The following is a 16,406-nucleotide window of genomic DNA, read 5'->3' on the forward strand; positions in this document are numbered from 1 at the left end:
CGGTACAGAAGGGTAAGGATGTCCTGTTCCACCGGCGGCATCCGCATGTGAGAATAATCCAGTAATGGCCTAGAGACAAAACATATCTCCCCTACACGAGTCACAAAGGTGTCCCGTCAAATCAATTCACAAGGTATATGGCAAAGATGTTGAAAAGTACAATGTATATATTGAGTGCACATATTCCCAATCCCATAATGACAAAACATTACAACATATCAGGCTAACACCATTGTAAAGTATATATAATGTACACCGACAGAGACGTTGACATAATCGTTAATTTGATTCAGCTAGTATATTGTTTATTTAATCAAGCAGTTTTAGTTTAAAGTTTTTTTTAAATCGTTTTGATTGTTTTCATCACCAAAGTATAATAAGCGAAATATAGAAAAGGATTGAATCTGAAGCTTAATTTATTACTTAAAGGGTAAACCATTAAGGTATTTTAACCATCATTGTTGTGGTTTGTAGGGAATAATAGTTTCCCTTAAAATGGTACCAAATAACTCCTTGACCGTAAGACCTATGTCGCCCGTGAAGGTACATGCCATTTAGATGACAGGAATGACACCGGTAATACCACCAAGCTCCTTTGAATGCAACAGCACAGTTACTGGTTGTATGGTCGTCGTTGTCTCTATCCTTTGTTGTAAACTTCTTGCCATTATGTGGCCTCATGCTGTTACCTAGACAGTAATATAAATATTTGCTTTGATTCTCTCCGCTATAACTCGTAATGTAGCTTTAAATAGCTGAAAACACACTAAGTACTGTTCAATATAAAGTCATACAAAGTAAAAAATGGTAGGCAAATGTCCACGACTTTGATGGTGTATTATTTAAAATTTATACGGTCTTATCTATAGAATAGTATTGAGGCCATGTTTGCCATACCGTTTAAAACATGAATTTCATTCATTTGCCCTGCAAATAATAATGATATTAACATTTATATCATTTTATTGAAAAGTTCCAACCTTTTCCGTTAGGCAAAGATAAATTGGCGGTCATTATTAAATATAAGGGACAGTTATGCGTGAAAACGGACCGAGTGGTTGTCTTTGATATGCATGATTTAAAATTTTCCCAATTTTGCCTAATTCTTAAAAAAAAGATGTATTTCAGTCTACTGTAGAATTCTGAAGTTGAGAATTTACACTGACGCATTTGATAATATTTGCTTGTTACGAGTACTACTGTTATTTCCAATACAACTTCGAAACAACCTCTCCACTATGATTTTTCATACATTTCTTCCCAAACCGTAACGTGTGGTTTCTTATATGAACGTCCAACTGCTAGGTGACATACAGGGCTTATCCTGTAAGACGTCGTTCAAATAAGTTCTTAACAACACAGTATCACGTACTACTTCCTAATGAGAAGAAACACAGGTAATATTACCAACCTGCATTTCCGTTATATCCACCGATATTCAATTTATATCCATTGCTGTTTGATCTCACGTGGAAATAACTATACTTTGCATATCGATGGTTATTCTGGAAATCATCTAAATCAACCCGTAGTGTGTAAGTCCCCTGTGATGTGATTTGATGGATAAGCTCGTTTCCTATGCGTAAGAAATAATTTGAAAATATACATGTAAAGGTATTACTCAAACATTTAGAAATGTATCAAATAATTATCTAATTCTTACTCTTAATTGTTGTTCTTAATTGGGTTTTGTGATTAAATGAAAATATTCTTTTGTATATGCATTTTGAGTAAGTGTTAAATTTTTTTTTTATTTCACCCCGTTTTACATAGCCTATATTACACCCCTAGGCCTATATCTGATATATATTTTTCACACTTACTCGGGACACATATGAAAGAGTAACCAAGGGAACCAAGGTTATAGTGGTAATCAAAAGAATGTAATTCAGGGACAAAGACACGAAGTGGAAAACAGACATACACAACAAAGAACATACAGTAACTAAAATCATACATACAAAGTAACAAAAGCAAATGAGCAACTCGGACTCCATTAAAAACTGGGAGCATGGACCAGGTGTGTCTTCTGTTTTTTTCTAGAAACACCCGCCGAGTTGCTCATAAAAAGTCCAGTCCGGGGTAGACAAACGAGGAAAGGAAAACTATGACCCGTTGAATAAATCAGTTTTCATGGTGCAGATGGATACACCATAAAAATCCACGAGTTCATGATGACTAACATAACACCTCTGTAGTGATGACTTCAATCTTGTAGCAACATAACCCTTTCCAGAAGCCTATTTGTTAGAGTTCTAGCGCGATACAAAAAGTCTACGTAGTTTCGGTCAGCTCTGGTATAACGTGTGAGTTGTGATATGAACACTCCATACGCATGTGCTGAAGAGATGTTGCCACAGATGAAAGGATAGTTGACAATTCTGAATGAAAAGTCATCACGTTTGTCGTAAAGTTTGGTCAATAGTTTTCCTTTACCATCGATTTCTAAGTGTAGGTCAAGATAAGAGGCTGACTTCACAGTGTCTGTAGTATCCTTTATCTCAAGTTCTTTTGGGTAGATGCGGTGTATCAAATCCCCGAAATTAGGATTGTTTAAGATAACACGTCATCTACAGAGCGGAAACTGAGATTGAAGGATCTAGCCAAACGACATTCTTTCTTTCTGATCAGATCAGCTATAAAGTCAGCCTCATAAGAGTGATGGAATAGGTCAGCAAGTAAAGGAGCACAATTTGTTCCCATTGGAAGCCGACCATTTGTTGCAAAACACGTCCAACACACTGGACAAATATGTTGTCGATTAAAAGTTCCAGCATTTTGTAAACATCTTCCTCTGTATATTTGGAAGATGATTTTGAATTATTTCTTACAAAGTATGAGGAATCTCTACCAAGAACTTTATATTTGTATCTCGGTTTACCATCTTTTTGGAAAAACAACGATGTATAATGCTTTTAAGTTGGGATTGAGTATGGGGAATAGAGGTATACAGTGTTGAAAAACCATAGGTTTTAATGCTATTATATTCAGGTAATATTCTTGAACTAATTGTTTCCAAAAGATCTTTCGAATTTTCAGGATCCACATTGAATTAATAAAGTTTTGCAGATCCAGCTATGAAACGTTGTTTGTACGGATTCTTGTGGAGTTTAGGAATCCAGTACATAGATGGTAAATCACAATCATCGTCCTTGGTAGAGAGACCAAAAGAGGATAGCACAGATTTATGGTTTTCCACAATCTCTTCTTTGGAGAGTGTGGTAGCAGTATAGGTCTTATCACTGCTGTTATTTTCTACGTCTACCTCTGATAATAAACATTGGATGCAAAACGTTTTGCAGACAAAAACAATGTTGTTTTGGGCTTTGTCTGCTGGTACGACAACAAATTTGTCATGTATAGTAGACAATGTTTTTGCTACATAGGGGTCTTTAAAAACTAATGTAGCCTTGGCACTCATTGTCCTACTTAAAACTTTCATTCGTTTGAATACCTGTAAGATTACAAGAAGTATAGTTGAAATATAATTAACATCAACCCTCGATCTAAATCCTCCATTTAACTTTACCCATGGGGGTATGCAGCATGTAATATTCAGTATGTGTCTTCTTCATTTCTTTCGACAGTATCATTAGTTTGTATTTATGTCGGCAACAGATATGACATTTCATATGGATTTGTGTCAATAGATATAAACACTTAGAGATTATCAAACTGACGCAATGGAAACCCAAAGAAGCTTCGCAGATTTTTAAATGAAAGAGCTGTATTTAACAATTAAATAAATACAAAAATGCATTTGTCCTCAAATCCTTTATTTCCATACCCAACCAGAACTCTCCATTCAATGAACCGAATCCGCACTTATACGATTCCCAACCGGTGTAAAAGTCAACCGATCCATCATAACGCTTTTGGAATACCTGTAAGATTACAAGAGGTAAAACAATAACAGCAACAATAACAATGACAATGAAAACCAAAATAAATAAATAAGCATACATACATTGAAAGTTGGATTTGTAACCATTGAATATTATTGAAATACTATGTCATAAAACACTACAAAATTGATGAATTGTTACAAAATAACTAGAACGCTTCTGCCCGAGGGAAAATTTAACCAGATTTTGAGAATACAGATACATAACACATAAAAAGATACAAACCAAAAGAAAAATTTGTAATCGCATTACCAAATTCGCATATTTTCATCTCCATAAAGTAAGGTCGTACCCAACATAAAGAGCAGGAGTTAGAAAAGTGATCAGGTTTTTTTTTGCTTTTGTTTTGGATATTGTAAGACGTACTGTCCATCCACCGCCATTTTTGTCCATCTCGCAGAAAACATCATAGCCAGTCCTACCATGTGGGTAAATTGTGTAAATACCAGAGCCGCTTATGTTTTTGTCGAAATCGTCACAGTCTTTTGGCAAGAAAGCTGCAAAAGAGTTTTGATATTAACGACTTCAATTATCCAGAGAGAGGTTCTAGAACTTCTAGAAACTAATTATATTGAAGAGTTAAATCCAAAGTTAACATGTGAGTCAGATGACGTCGATTTCACAACAGTCGCAAGTGTAAAGTTGTAAGTAATGACGTCACAACCAAAACTAGCATTATGACGCCAAAATTTACGATAAATTTCACACTGACAACTTTTTGTGAAATTGACACCAGGTGCCATTATTTATGAGTTTCACTGTATTTTTTATTCAAAGTAAAACAATTATGGGAAAGTAGTACATCTATGCTAATGTCAATGGAATATTCTATTGTGTCGTAACTAACAATCATGAATTAAACCGTATCCCGGGAAACTTACAGAATGCCATACCTTATTTTATGTGAACACATGTATCATTCAAAATTAAAATAGTATTTTTTTAGGCTTTCTATGTAGTTTAACCAACTTACCGATACCTAAAGGCCTTTGACCGTAACGTTTCAGATTTTTCTGACTTTCCATGGGTACAATACGCTGTTTTTCAGAATGGAGAAAACATTCCCTAGTGGTATTATTCCACAGAAACCTTTTGCAGCGATGTATAGAGCTTTCACAGAGTAGGGCACAGAAAATAAACGATGAAACCGATCCTTTTGCTACTTCAAATCTATCTGTACACTCCTGCTGTTCTTCGATACTATAAATATGAGCAGATTTACTCAAATCCCTCATTATATCTGCTAAAAACAAATATAAGATTATTTTGTTTTTATTTGTCTGCATCGTTTACTTTTCCAAAGTCATCTCCAGATTTGCTAGTAGCTCAAAACTGGTGATACTATTATGCAGGATTGCGGAGTTTAACTATAGGAATATTGTATTGAACATTTTAATGAATTTGATTAATACGTAGAATATGTTATTTCCTTCGGGATATGGCAGTAAATTGTATTGCGATGTAATGTAAAAAATGAACTATATTGGCCATACAACTTGTTCATTGGGCAAGTACAAAAGGGAAAGAGGGTGTGGGAATCTTAACTTGTAACAAACAAGTAAGATAGCACGATACATGAGAAATGACCAAATACATGAGATTTAGTACTTGAGTACTCAATTTCGTCCAAATGTATTCATTTGTTTTGCTTTTTTTTTGTTCAATTTTGTTTTGTTTTTGTCTTTTGTTTTGTTGTTGTTGTTTCGTTGTATAGACGGATGTACTTGATCAGATCAGGTCACCCTATTCCCGAGGTCTTCAATACATCTTCATCAATCTCTTTTTTTAATTGCATGATTTTGTTTGAAACTCATGCTGCACGCTTAGATCATTGTGCAAACTTCTCAACTTTGGGAAAAAGACATTATAAAATCGCAAAGCCAAACTATTTTAGATCATCTTTATAATCTGCCTGTTATCAAAAATAAGGCAATTTTGTCGAGGAAACAATGGTCAAAAGGAAGATAAAATATATTATTCTGAACCCGGATATTCAATATACGTAGAACGTTAATTCAACTAGATTAATTCATTCAACATCTTCAATTGTGTAAATGCAGCAATTATGGTTTGACAAACCCACATAATTGTGTTCCAGTTATATGTCACGATTTAACACTATAAATGGTTTATACTGACACATCTAAATCTCGAAACTCAAGATATTTGCAACGGGTTAGTGATTGGGATATGTTATAACTATTTGACGTGTATCATTTAGAAGTAAAATGTAAACCATATTCTTGATCAAAAGGTTGAGCATTGAACTTTAAATGGTGTCTTACATTTCATAGTATTATGTTCGACTATATTTTTTTTAAAGTAAGTTTAGACCGGATTTGATATTAAGGAGGTAGACCTAGGGTAAGGGACATAACTCATACTAATTTTTGGAACGCTTGTGTAAAGCATTTAGCATCAATCTCATATAAGCATCAAAGTAACTTGGGTTTATTTCATTCTGTTTCAAATGAAACCTTGATAGGTATTGATGAAATTAAATATGATGCAAACATATCACTGAATGCAAGAGTTGTGTCTCTTACCCCACGTCTACCCCCTTAAACTGCTCAAAATCGTGATCATTTCTTTAATCCTGAGTTGTCCCTGTGAACTTCTATTAGATTATTTTTAATTAGCTGCTCCTTTTTCCTAAGGTGAAGTTTTGTACTTTATTCGCTCTAATGTAATAATCTTGTAAAGAAAAACCAATAAATAATTAAAAATTAAGCCGATTTTAAAAGAATCTATACAGAATGTCATATGATGATGCGAAGTATGATCGAGCAAATACAAGTGCAAGAAACTCATACAGTGTCCTCCATTGATTTATCTTATTTAGTAAATAACATTTTCAGGGTGTATCCGATAAGCAAATGACAGTTAAGTCGATTTAGAAATTTTATAACAAATTGCATATAAAACTGCTATTAATATCCAAGCTAACAAAAAAAACTACCTTCAGTGCTATTTATGAACTTGATTTCTAGTATGTTCTTTCAAACAGCCAAAAAAAAACTAATTTAAAAACAAATATTGCTCGTTTATGTAGTTACAATTTCAAGCACTCTATAGAGATCAAAACTGATCAGAATAATTTTTTCACGTACACTTCGAAATTCCTTTAATAATTCAATAAAATCTTGATAATTTATGTACAGTCAAAACGACGATAGACGGTATAAAACAATATGGAAATTGCAAAAATATTTAAGGATGAAATAATTTGAATTACTAGTTGATTTTACTAATAATTTGGTTAGAATACTATCTGCAACCTTCTTCGCAATGGTAAAAGTGTGACGCATCAAAATTAGACATTAACAAAACAAATAGTTATAAAGGTTACTATCAACTGAATATAACCTTTGATTAAAGAATATTTTCAATGAATAAAAGTAAACAAAATCCAAGCTGTTTTAACCCATAGTTTTCCGGTCATTAGTTTTATTGCACTGAAAGGTATAATTAATTGACCCATGGCTTCAGGGACCAGTAGAAGGCAAACCTAGGAGTTGGAATATTCTCTCTTTTATTGGAAGCCCATAAACTACCAGTTTTACTTTTTAACAATCGGGTAGGGTAGTTGTCTGTAACACATTCCCCATTTTCATATTTTCTCTATAATCATCTTTTGGAGATGTAATATATTGTACTAAATATAAATATATGAGAAATATGAGAAACATTATGAGTAGTATTGATCATCCAGAACATACGGGTATTAGAAAGGAGTAATCAAGGGAACCAAGGTTATAGCGGTAATCAACAGAATGTAATCCAGGGACAAAGACCAGACATGGAAAACAGACATACACAACAAAGAATATAAAGTAACTAAAATCATACATACAAAGTAACAAAAATAAATGAGCAACTCGGACTCCACTAAAAACTGGGAGCATGGACCAGGTCCACCGGTAGGGTAAGCGTCCTCTGCTTTTCCAGAAATACCCGCCGAGTTACTCATAAAAAATCAAGTCCAAGGTAGACAAACGAGGAAAGGAAAACTATGACCCGTTGAATAAATCAGGATACACCATACATAACGATCCACGAGTTCATGATGACGACCATAAAACTTCTGTAGTGATGACTTCAATCTTGTAGCAACATAACCCTGTTCCAGAAGCCTATTTATTAGAGTTCTAGCGCGATACAAAAAGTCTGCGTAGTTTCGGCAAGCTTTGGCATAACGTATGAGTTGTGATATGAACACTCCATACGCATGTGCTGAAGGGATGTTGCCACAGATGAAAGGAAAGTTGACAATTCTGAATGAAAAGTCATCACGTTTGTCGTAAAGTTTGGTCAATAGTTTTCCTTTACAATCGATTTCTAAGTGTAGGCCAAGATATGAGGCTGACTTCACAGTGTCTGTAGTATCTTTTATCTCAAGTTCTTATGGGTAGATGCGATGTATCAAATCCCCGAAATTAGGATTGTTTAACGATAACACGTCATCTACATAGCGGAAACTGAGATTGAAGGATCTAGCCAAACAATATACTTTCTTTCTGATCAGATCAGCTATAAAGTCAGCCTCATAAGAGTGAAGGAATAGGTCAGCTAGTAAAGGAGCACAATTTGTTCCCATTGGAATTCCAGCATTTTGTAAACATCTTCCTCTGTGTATTTGGAAGATGATTTTGAATTATTTCTTACAAAGTATGAGGAATCTCTACCAAGAACTATATATTTGTATCTAGGTGTACCAACGTTTGTGGAAAAACAACGATGTATAATGTTTTTAAGTCGGGATTTTAACTGAGTATGGGGAATAGAAGTATACAGTGTTGAAAAATCATAGTATTTAATGCAATAATATTCAGATAATAGTCTTCAACTGATTGTCTCCAAAAGATCTTTTGAATTTTTCAGGATCCACATTGGATTAATACCACTACGGGAGTAACAAGTGTTGTGGTAGGACTGTAGACCCTCTTTGACAGTTGTGAGTATAGAAGTTAAAAGTTAAAAGAAAGAGGTTTGGTGGTATATTTTGCAGATCCAGCTATGAAACGTTGTTTGTATGGATTCTTGTGAAGTTTAGGAATCCAGTACATAGACGGTAAATCACAATCATCGTCCTTGGTAGAGAGACCAAAAGAGGATAGCACAGATTTATGGTTTTCCACAATCTCTTCTTTGGAGAGAATGGTAGCAGTGTAGGTCTTATCACTTGCTATTATTTTCTACGTCTCTCTCTGATAATAACCATTGGATATAAAACGTTTTGCAGACAAAAACAATGTTGTTTTGGGCTTTGTCTGCTTGTACGTCAACATATTTATCATGTATAGTAGACAATGTTTTTGCTACATCGGGGTCTTTGAAAACTGATGTAGCCTTGGCACTCATTGACCTACTTAAAACTTTCATTCGTTTCAAAATTAAAAACCTCACGGCCTTCAACCACTCTGACAGAGAATCAATGTCTTCTTGTTCTCGTCTTATCCATTTTCTTGCATAGTCCTCGACGGCATCCATAAGAACTTTAAAGTTATAATTCCAATTTATGGGGCGTGGTTCACGGTACTTGGGACCTTTAGAAAGGATATTACGTAGAGATTCGTTTTCGATAATGGTTAAATCTCCCGTAACGACGTGACCAGAAGGACCATATTTGAATGGAGAGGTTTTGCAAGAACAGTCAGGTGGTTTAGCCTTGAAGTCCTCAATCTCGAGGTTCTGCAATAGCCTTTTATAATTGAAAATTTTGGATGCGATGGGTGAATTATAGGAATATGAAATAATTGGTATGGATTTGTCTTTGAAATATGGGGGAATTTTGTTGGTAACGTTTTTGTGATGGAGGATGTTAACCAAATTAATTGCATCTATACCTTTGTTGACAAACGGTAGTGGAAGAAATGATCGTTTTTCTTAATCTTGACTTTTCAAACAAACTGGTTTAAAGAGTCTGTGGAAACCAATATCCAAAATGATGGCAACAAGTCTGTATAATGATGAGGTGGGGTCAGAAACAGGAGTGTCAAGACTTGTTTTGTAAAGGGAGTGTAGTAGAGTGAGAGGTATAGAATAAAGTTTGGTTCTAATGTGATGAAGTCCAAGAGGTCGGGGTCGGGGTCGGCGAGCCTCAACGGGTATTAGGACGTCGGGGTCGGCGAGCCGCAACGAGTATCTAGACCTTCTGCAAATACATGTATTTTAACCATGTAACTTGACAAAGAAGTATTTGTCAAAATCTTGAAATATGCTCAAATGCTTTTTGATTTTGCTTTGATAGTTTGATTTCTGATTTTACGATACCAATTTTACACGTGGAACGTATTATTTTACTACTTTTGTAACCCTTTGAAAAGTAGAACCATTTCTGTCGCTCCAGTGCATTGAGTTAAAGTCTCAATCCGTACTCTTCTACAACTTAATTGCGACTACTACACCAGTCTTTTGATAGGGGCAGTAACTAACACTACCCGGACAAGGGTATATTGACAACCAGTCTTTTGATAGGGGCAGTAACTAACACTACCCGGACAAGGGTATATTGACAACAGGTTTAAGTTGTCATGTCGCAAGTTCAACGGTCGTTACAATGACCTAACCGACCGATATCAGCGTTCGTTTTCGATACGATCAACGACCTCCATCTGTAAGAGAAAATAAACTTTACCCTAGGAAGGTCTCTTCCTAAATGACCTTCAATAAGTGTTGTATGATTTGTTCTCTATGATTAGGTCGCTTTATCTACTTCTAGTTTCCGATACCACATCATAGACCAAGCTGTTTTATAACTCGTCAATTTTTTTGCAATATATTTACTCACCGAGACTCGTTTGTTTTTATGTTGAAATCAGCTGACTTGAATTGAAATTTTTCAACATCAATCATTAAAAAGACCTATTTTTCTTGTATTGCTCTTTTAGTGTACCCGATGTTAATTAGTTGGAGGATTTCCCCTCTTTCGTACATTCGGTACTGATCCTTCCCTTTATTCATACAAAATAATTATAAAGGCCATTACAACCATCGGATTCTGACTTGCGCCATATGCATAAGGCGCAAAATTTATCTCTTCCATTCTCATAACAATTCCATATCTGACCGCATGATAAACCTTAAGAAAACTAAGTAGTAGACTAAATCCCGCTCCTCGTTTATCTGCACTTTTGGTATTAGCAAGCGGTGGGGCTGCAAGTGGATGTTACAAATACATGTACGTAAACTGGACAATGTTACAGATACATAATACATTGGACACTTGAGTAATTCAGTATTTATATTATCTTACGTCTTGTGAATTCACCTTTGTGTGAATACGTTTGAATGTATAGGTTTGCCTTTTTCGTGTTTCGTCTGCGGTAGAATTAAAACATATATGTTTCTGTATATTTTCATATACACTAAATCAATTTTCAGATGTACACAGTTCTGGACTTTATAGGATATGGAAACAATGGGTTTCTCCCTATTCACGCCAATAAAGTACATATATTTGGACATTTTCGGGAATAGTGTACGTCGCTACGTTTTTAGGACTATATTGTACTTTGTCTCCACAATTTTAGCTCTACAATGCCATGCAAAATATCAAGTATAATTGATTCGGATCATTAACGCAGTTTGTACATGCACACATCTAAATATTAGGCCTTACATTTGTGAACTAGATTTTCATAGGAAACATTTAACTTTCAACTTTATTATATATAGGTAAAAAACAACAGAAATCATAATATCAACTCCAAAATGTAGTGCCAGTTAGGTAAACCTTTAAAAAACAATCTCAAGTCTACCAATAGAGAAACACAGGTCGCTACATTAAACAGCATAGGACATAAAATTTCAAAGAACAGGGAGAAACAACCAAACATCTGTTTAAGTTTAAAAAGTACAAGATTTTTAATTCAATAGCATTTAATTTTATTATAGATAACATTTCATGTAACGTTGTCCCTCAACTGCGTAAGGTAAACAGGCTCTATGAAGTACATGAGTAATGTAGATACACATTGCTAGTTGCGAATCCAATGATTCAGGTATAAAATGCCCTTGAATCCAAAAATAATAGTCCACGCATAAAATGTAAATTGAATAATTCAGAATTTACATATTACAAATCACCGGTAGGTCTTCTGAAATCAATATTAGCAATTTGAAGAGACTATCTCCATTGTTCCATATTTATTGTTTTAATTTTTTCTAAACAACAATTTGAACGATGTCCTATTTACTTGTCAAAGCCCAGTAAACAGGAAAGACATTGTAATGCGATATTAACGATATGTACTGCACTTGGTAAATGTATATCATGACGTCATATCATCATACCTTCCGATCGCCTTCCAACATAGTATGTAGGGGAAAGTTCAAGGTGGCAGTTGGGGATGCTGCCAAAAATATAAACGCCATTAACTCATGTGTCGTTGCCTGAGAAAAATGAGAATGAGAACAAGTTGATTAACTTCGATGGTCTGTCAGTTCTAGGTCTGTGATGTTCAATGTATTTCTTTCTGTCAGCTAAGAATGCCTTGGCAGTTTTATCCCAAGCTTTCCTTTCCACCAATACCTAGAAATATAGATATCCAACATATAATTTCATTTTGTTGTACAACATATCTAATTAACATATCAAAAACTATGCCGTGTCTCTTTTGTTTAGTGTTTGAATTTTGAATTTAATTATGAAAATGATTTAAGCGTTTGATGTTTTACAGATACCGTCATTCGCATTGTGGTTGGTGCCGAGCATATATATGAATATAATTGATCAAAAACGTTGTACTAAGTATAAAATTGAGTAAGCCCAACCAAAACTTCATTATATGTCAAACCAAACAGAAGGTTTTAAAAAAAAAAACAAAAAACACTTGCACACAACCAACAGAAATACCAAATATCCCATTATTCAGAATGTCTAAGATGCATTTATAAAACCTTTTAATTGTTGGGGATAGTTTTTTTACTGCATGTCCATGAGATGATAGAATGAAATTTTTTCAACACACAATGGGAAAATTAAAATCCTCTGATTTACACATGTATCCTGAATCTTGACTTACAGGTACACTGCTTTATGTTCTACATTAAAACAATAGTGGCAACTATTCCGCTTACCGAAAATCATAAAATTTGGATCATCACCCTTTGCAAGTGATAACAAAAACGTGTTTTCTTTATTCTAAATATAATGCAAACTTAAGTACAAATAGTAATAGATGACTACTAAGGACTTAAATAATTTCTTGTAGAATCACTGAACCACCAAATAACTTTTGCAAATATCATGATAATTATATTGCCTAATGGATGTCAATCAAAAAAGAATTTGAATTGACTGGTTGACCAATATTGACTATTCGTTTCCATTATGAATTTGTGCTACAATAAAGTAAATAGGAACCTGAAATGCCCCTTCTAGTGTGGCCGTGGGTCTATGAAGAGCCATCATAATGACTGAAGTGGAGTCCACTGTCTCTGACATAGATATCTTAGGAACAGATGACAGATGGATTACTATTTCTCCGGCAAAGTCATCATTCCCTATCTTATCATAGTCAAACACACTCAGGACAAGAACCGCTCCCTTGATGTTGATATAGTCTCTTGGGATGTTAGGACTGAAACAGATTAAAGATGAATATAAGTTAACGATTGTGCGCCTCTGGTTTTGATAGAAAAGTGGTCATAACCTGTAGCCTCTGTCAGAGATATCAATATATATTTTTACTTTAAATTCAAACATGCCAATTACTTTATTGAGATACCTTGCAAATTACCGCTTATAACGCTAGCATAATTATGACATTGATATGATCATTAATTACCGTTGGCCGATTTTGGTATAACACATCTACCATATTTAAGATACTAATGGATAAGGTAAGTATTTGACCTATTGATTTTTTTACAGAAATTTCTTATGAAGGTTTCATTCGTGATTTAATTGAAAGTATTGAATAAACGTACAATTGAAACTGTGTGTTGAACACTGGGTTCAATGTCTGTTCTACAATCCTGGTCTTCTTCGGCTTTATGTATCCAAACATCGTTGTTGGCTGTAGACTGATTATAACGTATGGATCACTTAGTCCTGTTACATCCAGACCAGGCAGATCGCAACCTCTAATCACTGAAAAAAAACACAAAAAATCAAATAGAAAAAAAAATACCATTCTTTATTATGAAATTAAATCATCAAACTGTTGAAACGTTTAATGAGATAGGAAGAGATGTTTTAAACATCAGCTAAAACGCTTTGAAAGAATTAATTAAATATGTTTTACCGAAAAGAGAATTATTTAGCACTAACGAAAAGATACGAGACTGTTTAAGAGACTTGACAAAACTATACCTTTGACATAGACAGTGATATTTCCACGAGTCTCCTCGATGTAAGCTACTTTCAGAGCCAGATGTCCGAAATATTCTACTGGAGTTTCCTGATATGTAACAAAATAACCAGGTTTAAGAGTTTTATTCACTCTAAAAATATATTAAAAGAATAAAACAACAAATATATGTTTTACAACTGTCGAGCAATACATGTGCTGCAAGTACTAAATTCAACATTAAATTAACCTCTACATTTCTACTGCGATTTCTTTACAACGCTCTAATCATCTGAATTACCTTTACTGAAAGATTGGTGCATGTTGGCATAATATTAATTTTCAAATTGAGTTGGTATAAAAACCTATCGTTATTTCATGGGTAATTTCTCACAAACAGGCCTTGGCCCCACAAAACTTTGAAAATACTTAAGTCTGAAAATAGTTTGACCTTCCATGATAACCTATCTAACCACAGTCTTGACATCGTCATAATTAATAAAAAAATAATACTCAATCTTAATTTACTCATCAAGTTTTTTAACGAAATGTTAAGATGTTGATGACATTTGCCGTTTTCTCAAACTACTACAAGGATTTTTCCAAGAATTCTTTGATTTTTGTGTTCAAAGTTATTTTTTATTGCATCATAACAGCACGATTATCAAATAGTATGCCTACATCAATTCAAAGTAGAAGGTAGTTGTAGATTATTGTGATTTACGTACCACGTTGTCGGCAATATCATTAAAGTATTCCAGCAGTAAGTCCTCTGTCGACATTGTATTGTAATCCAGGCGAGTTTTCAGTTCGTCAAACTCCGGAGTGTAAATCTGACTCTCGGGTAACCCACCTCGAACGAAGTAAGACATCAATGCTTTGACGTGCTGTAATTAAAACTTCATTTTAGTGTCAGTTTAGTATGATATAACCCGTGCTACATTGCGACTTTTACGATAAATCAAAGACAGCATATGAATTGTTAGCAACTATTAAATAATAAATATAACTTCGACGACAGCATATATACATTTCTTATTATAAATTAATAACTAAATAAATAAGGTTTATTTAGAGTCGGCATGAAATACATAATATATTATATTCACGTTTCTTTTTGAAACTTATGAACCAAATCAAAATCATAAGAATATTACCTGTTTCATCTGATAATAATACTCAGGTCGCTCCTAAAACAGACAAAAATATACATATAAATGACTAAACTCACTTAGTTCAGGTACATAAAGATGTTTTTTAAACAATTTCTTTTATTATTGAAATTTAAGTTAATGAGAAAGTAAAAATAAACTGAGAGATATGCTTACCAACTTGATACCCCAAATTTCACATTTGACGACATGCACCTTTTAAGGAGGTAGACCTAGGGTAGGGGACACAACTCTTAAAAAATCATTGGAACGTTTGTATTCAGCAATTTACATCAATCTCATGTAAGCATCAAAGAAACATGGACTGATTTCATTCTGATTCAAATGAAAGCTTGATAGACTTTGGTGAATTGAATATGATTCAAACATATCATTGATTTCAATAGTTATGTCCCCTACCCTTGGCCTACCTCCTTAATCTCTGAATCGCTTCGGATTAAAATCAAATATAAGAGGTTATCAAGCGGTATTATAATAAACTATAGATTCTGTGAAAACTTCATTTAATTCTATTTAGTGGTGTAGGAGGTGTAACGGGTAAGAAATGTGTAATCCTCTGCCTAACGGAAGAAAGGACACAATATTCCCCACTTATAATGGAGGTAAAATAAACATGAGTAAAGAAGCATCTGTAAGTATTATAAATATCATGTCTTACTCCTGCCAACATTTGACGGTCAAGAAGCTGGAGAAGTGTGGGCCACAAGTGTTCCACCATTCTGTAGTATATGGGAGTCATCATACGGTGCTGTAGAGTCTTAAGATTCACTGACATGTATCCGATCAACTTGTCTACCGACTACAATTCAGAACAACATGAACTACTTACATATTAGCACAGCAAATATGCAAAATAAAGTTCCTTAAACAAGAAATAATTATTGTCATAATGTTAATAAGCGTAAAAGAAATTAATCATAGTAATGATACTCATTATTAAATGCAATTTACGAATATTAGTTTGTATTATCTCAATCAGCCTGTATTTACCGAGAAACGAAAGCTTTTATTAAAACAACGTAGTCAACCTGGTG

General features: G+C 34.1%; 2 protein-coding genes across 6 annotated transcripts in view; both read right to left on the reverse strand.

The window, feature by feature from the left end:
• Positions 1 to 438: 438 nt before the first annotated feature.
• LOC148607944 (microfibril-associated glycoprotein 4-like) lies at positions 439 to 5,140 on the reverse strand. Its single transcript, XM_088543573.1, has 5 exons — positions 4,879 to 5,140; positions 4,272 to 4,402; positions 3,788 to 3,884; positions 1,412 to 1,576; positions 439 to 689 (listed from the first exon to the last, which is right to left on the reverse strand). Exons 1-5 carry the CDS (start codon positions 5,138 to 5,140, stop codon positions 439 to 441), a joined length of 906 nt encoding a protein of 301 aa, XP_088399699.1.
• A 6,628-nt stretch (positions 5,141 to 11,768) lies between these two features.
• LOC148607945 (protein unc-13 homolog D-like) overlaps positions 11,769 to 16,406 on the reverse strand; it is a 29,932-nt gene continuing 25,294 nt past the window's right edge. For 4 of the 5 annotated variants that reach the window (XM_088543477.1, XM_088543476.1, XM_088543475.1 and 1 more), the window contains exons 21-27: positions 16,031 to 16,171; positions 15,358 to 15,390; positions 14,929 to 15,087; positions 14,224 to 14,311; positions 13,839 to 14,001; positions 13,273 to 13,489; positions 11,769 to 12,438 (exon numbers count right to left, since the gene is read on the reverse strand). In XM_088543477.1, the coding sequence (XP_088399603.1) occupies positions 12,286 to 12,438; positions 13,273 to 13,489; positions 13,839 to 14,001; positions 14,224 to 14,311; positions 14,929 to 15,087; positions 15,358 to 15,390; positions 16,031 to 16,171 (954 nt within the window). In that variant the 3' untranslated portion in view covers positions 11,769 to 12,285. Of the gene's footprint in view, positions 12,439 to 13,272; positions 13,490 to 13,838; positions 14,002 to 14,223; positions 14,355 to 14,928; positions 15,088 to 15,357; positions 15,391 to 16,030; positions 16,172 to 16,406 lie in introns of those variants that run through there. The other variant, XM_088543480.1, reaches the window with a different exon arrangement.

Source organism: Perna viridis, chromosome 9 (genome assembly GCF_037379345.1).
Source record: "Perna viridis isolate PV_CMFRI_1.1 ecotype Kerala chromosome 9, ASM3737934v1, whole genome shotgun sequence".
NCBI lineage: Eukaryota > Metazoa > Mollusca > Bivalvia > Mytilida > Mytilidae > Perna > Perna viridis.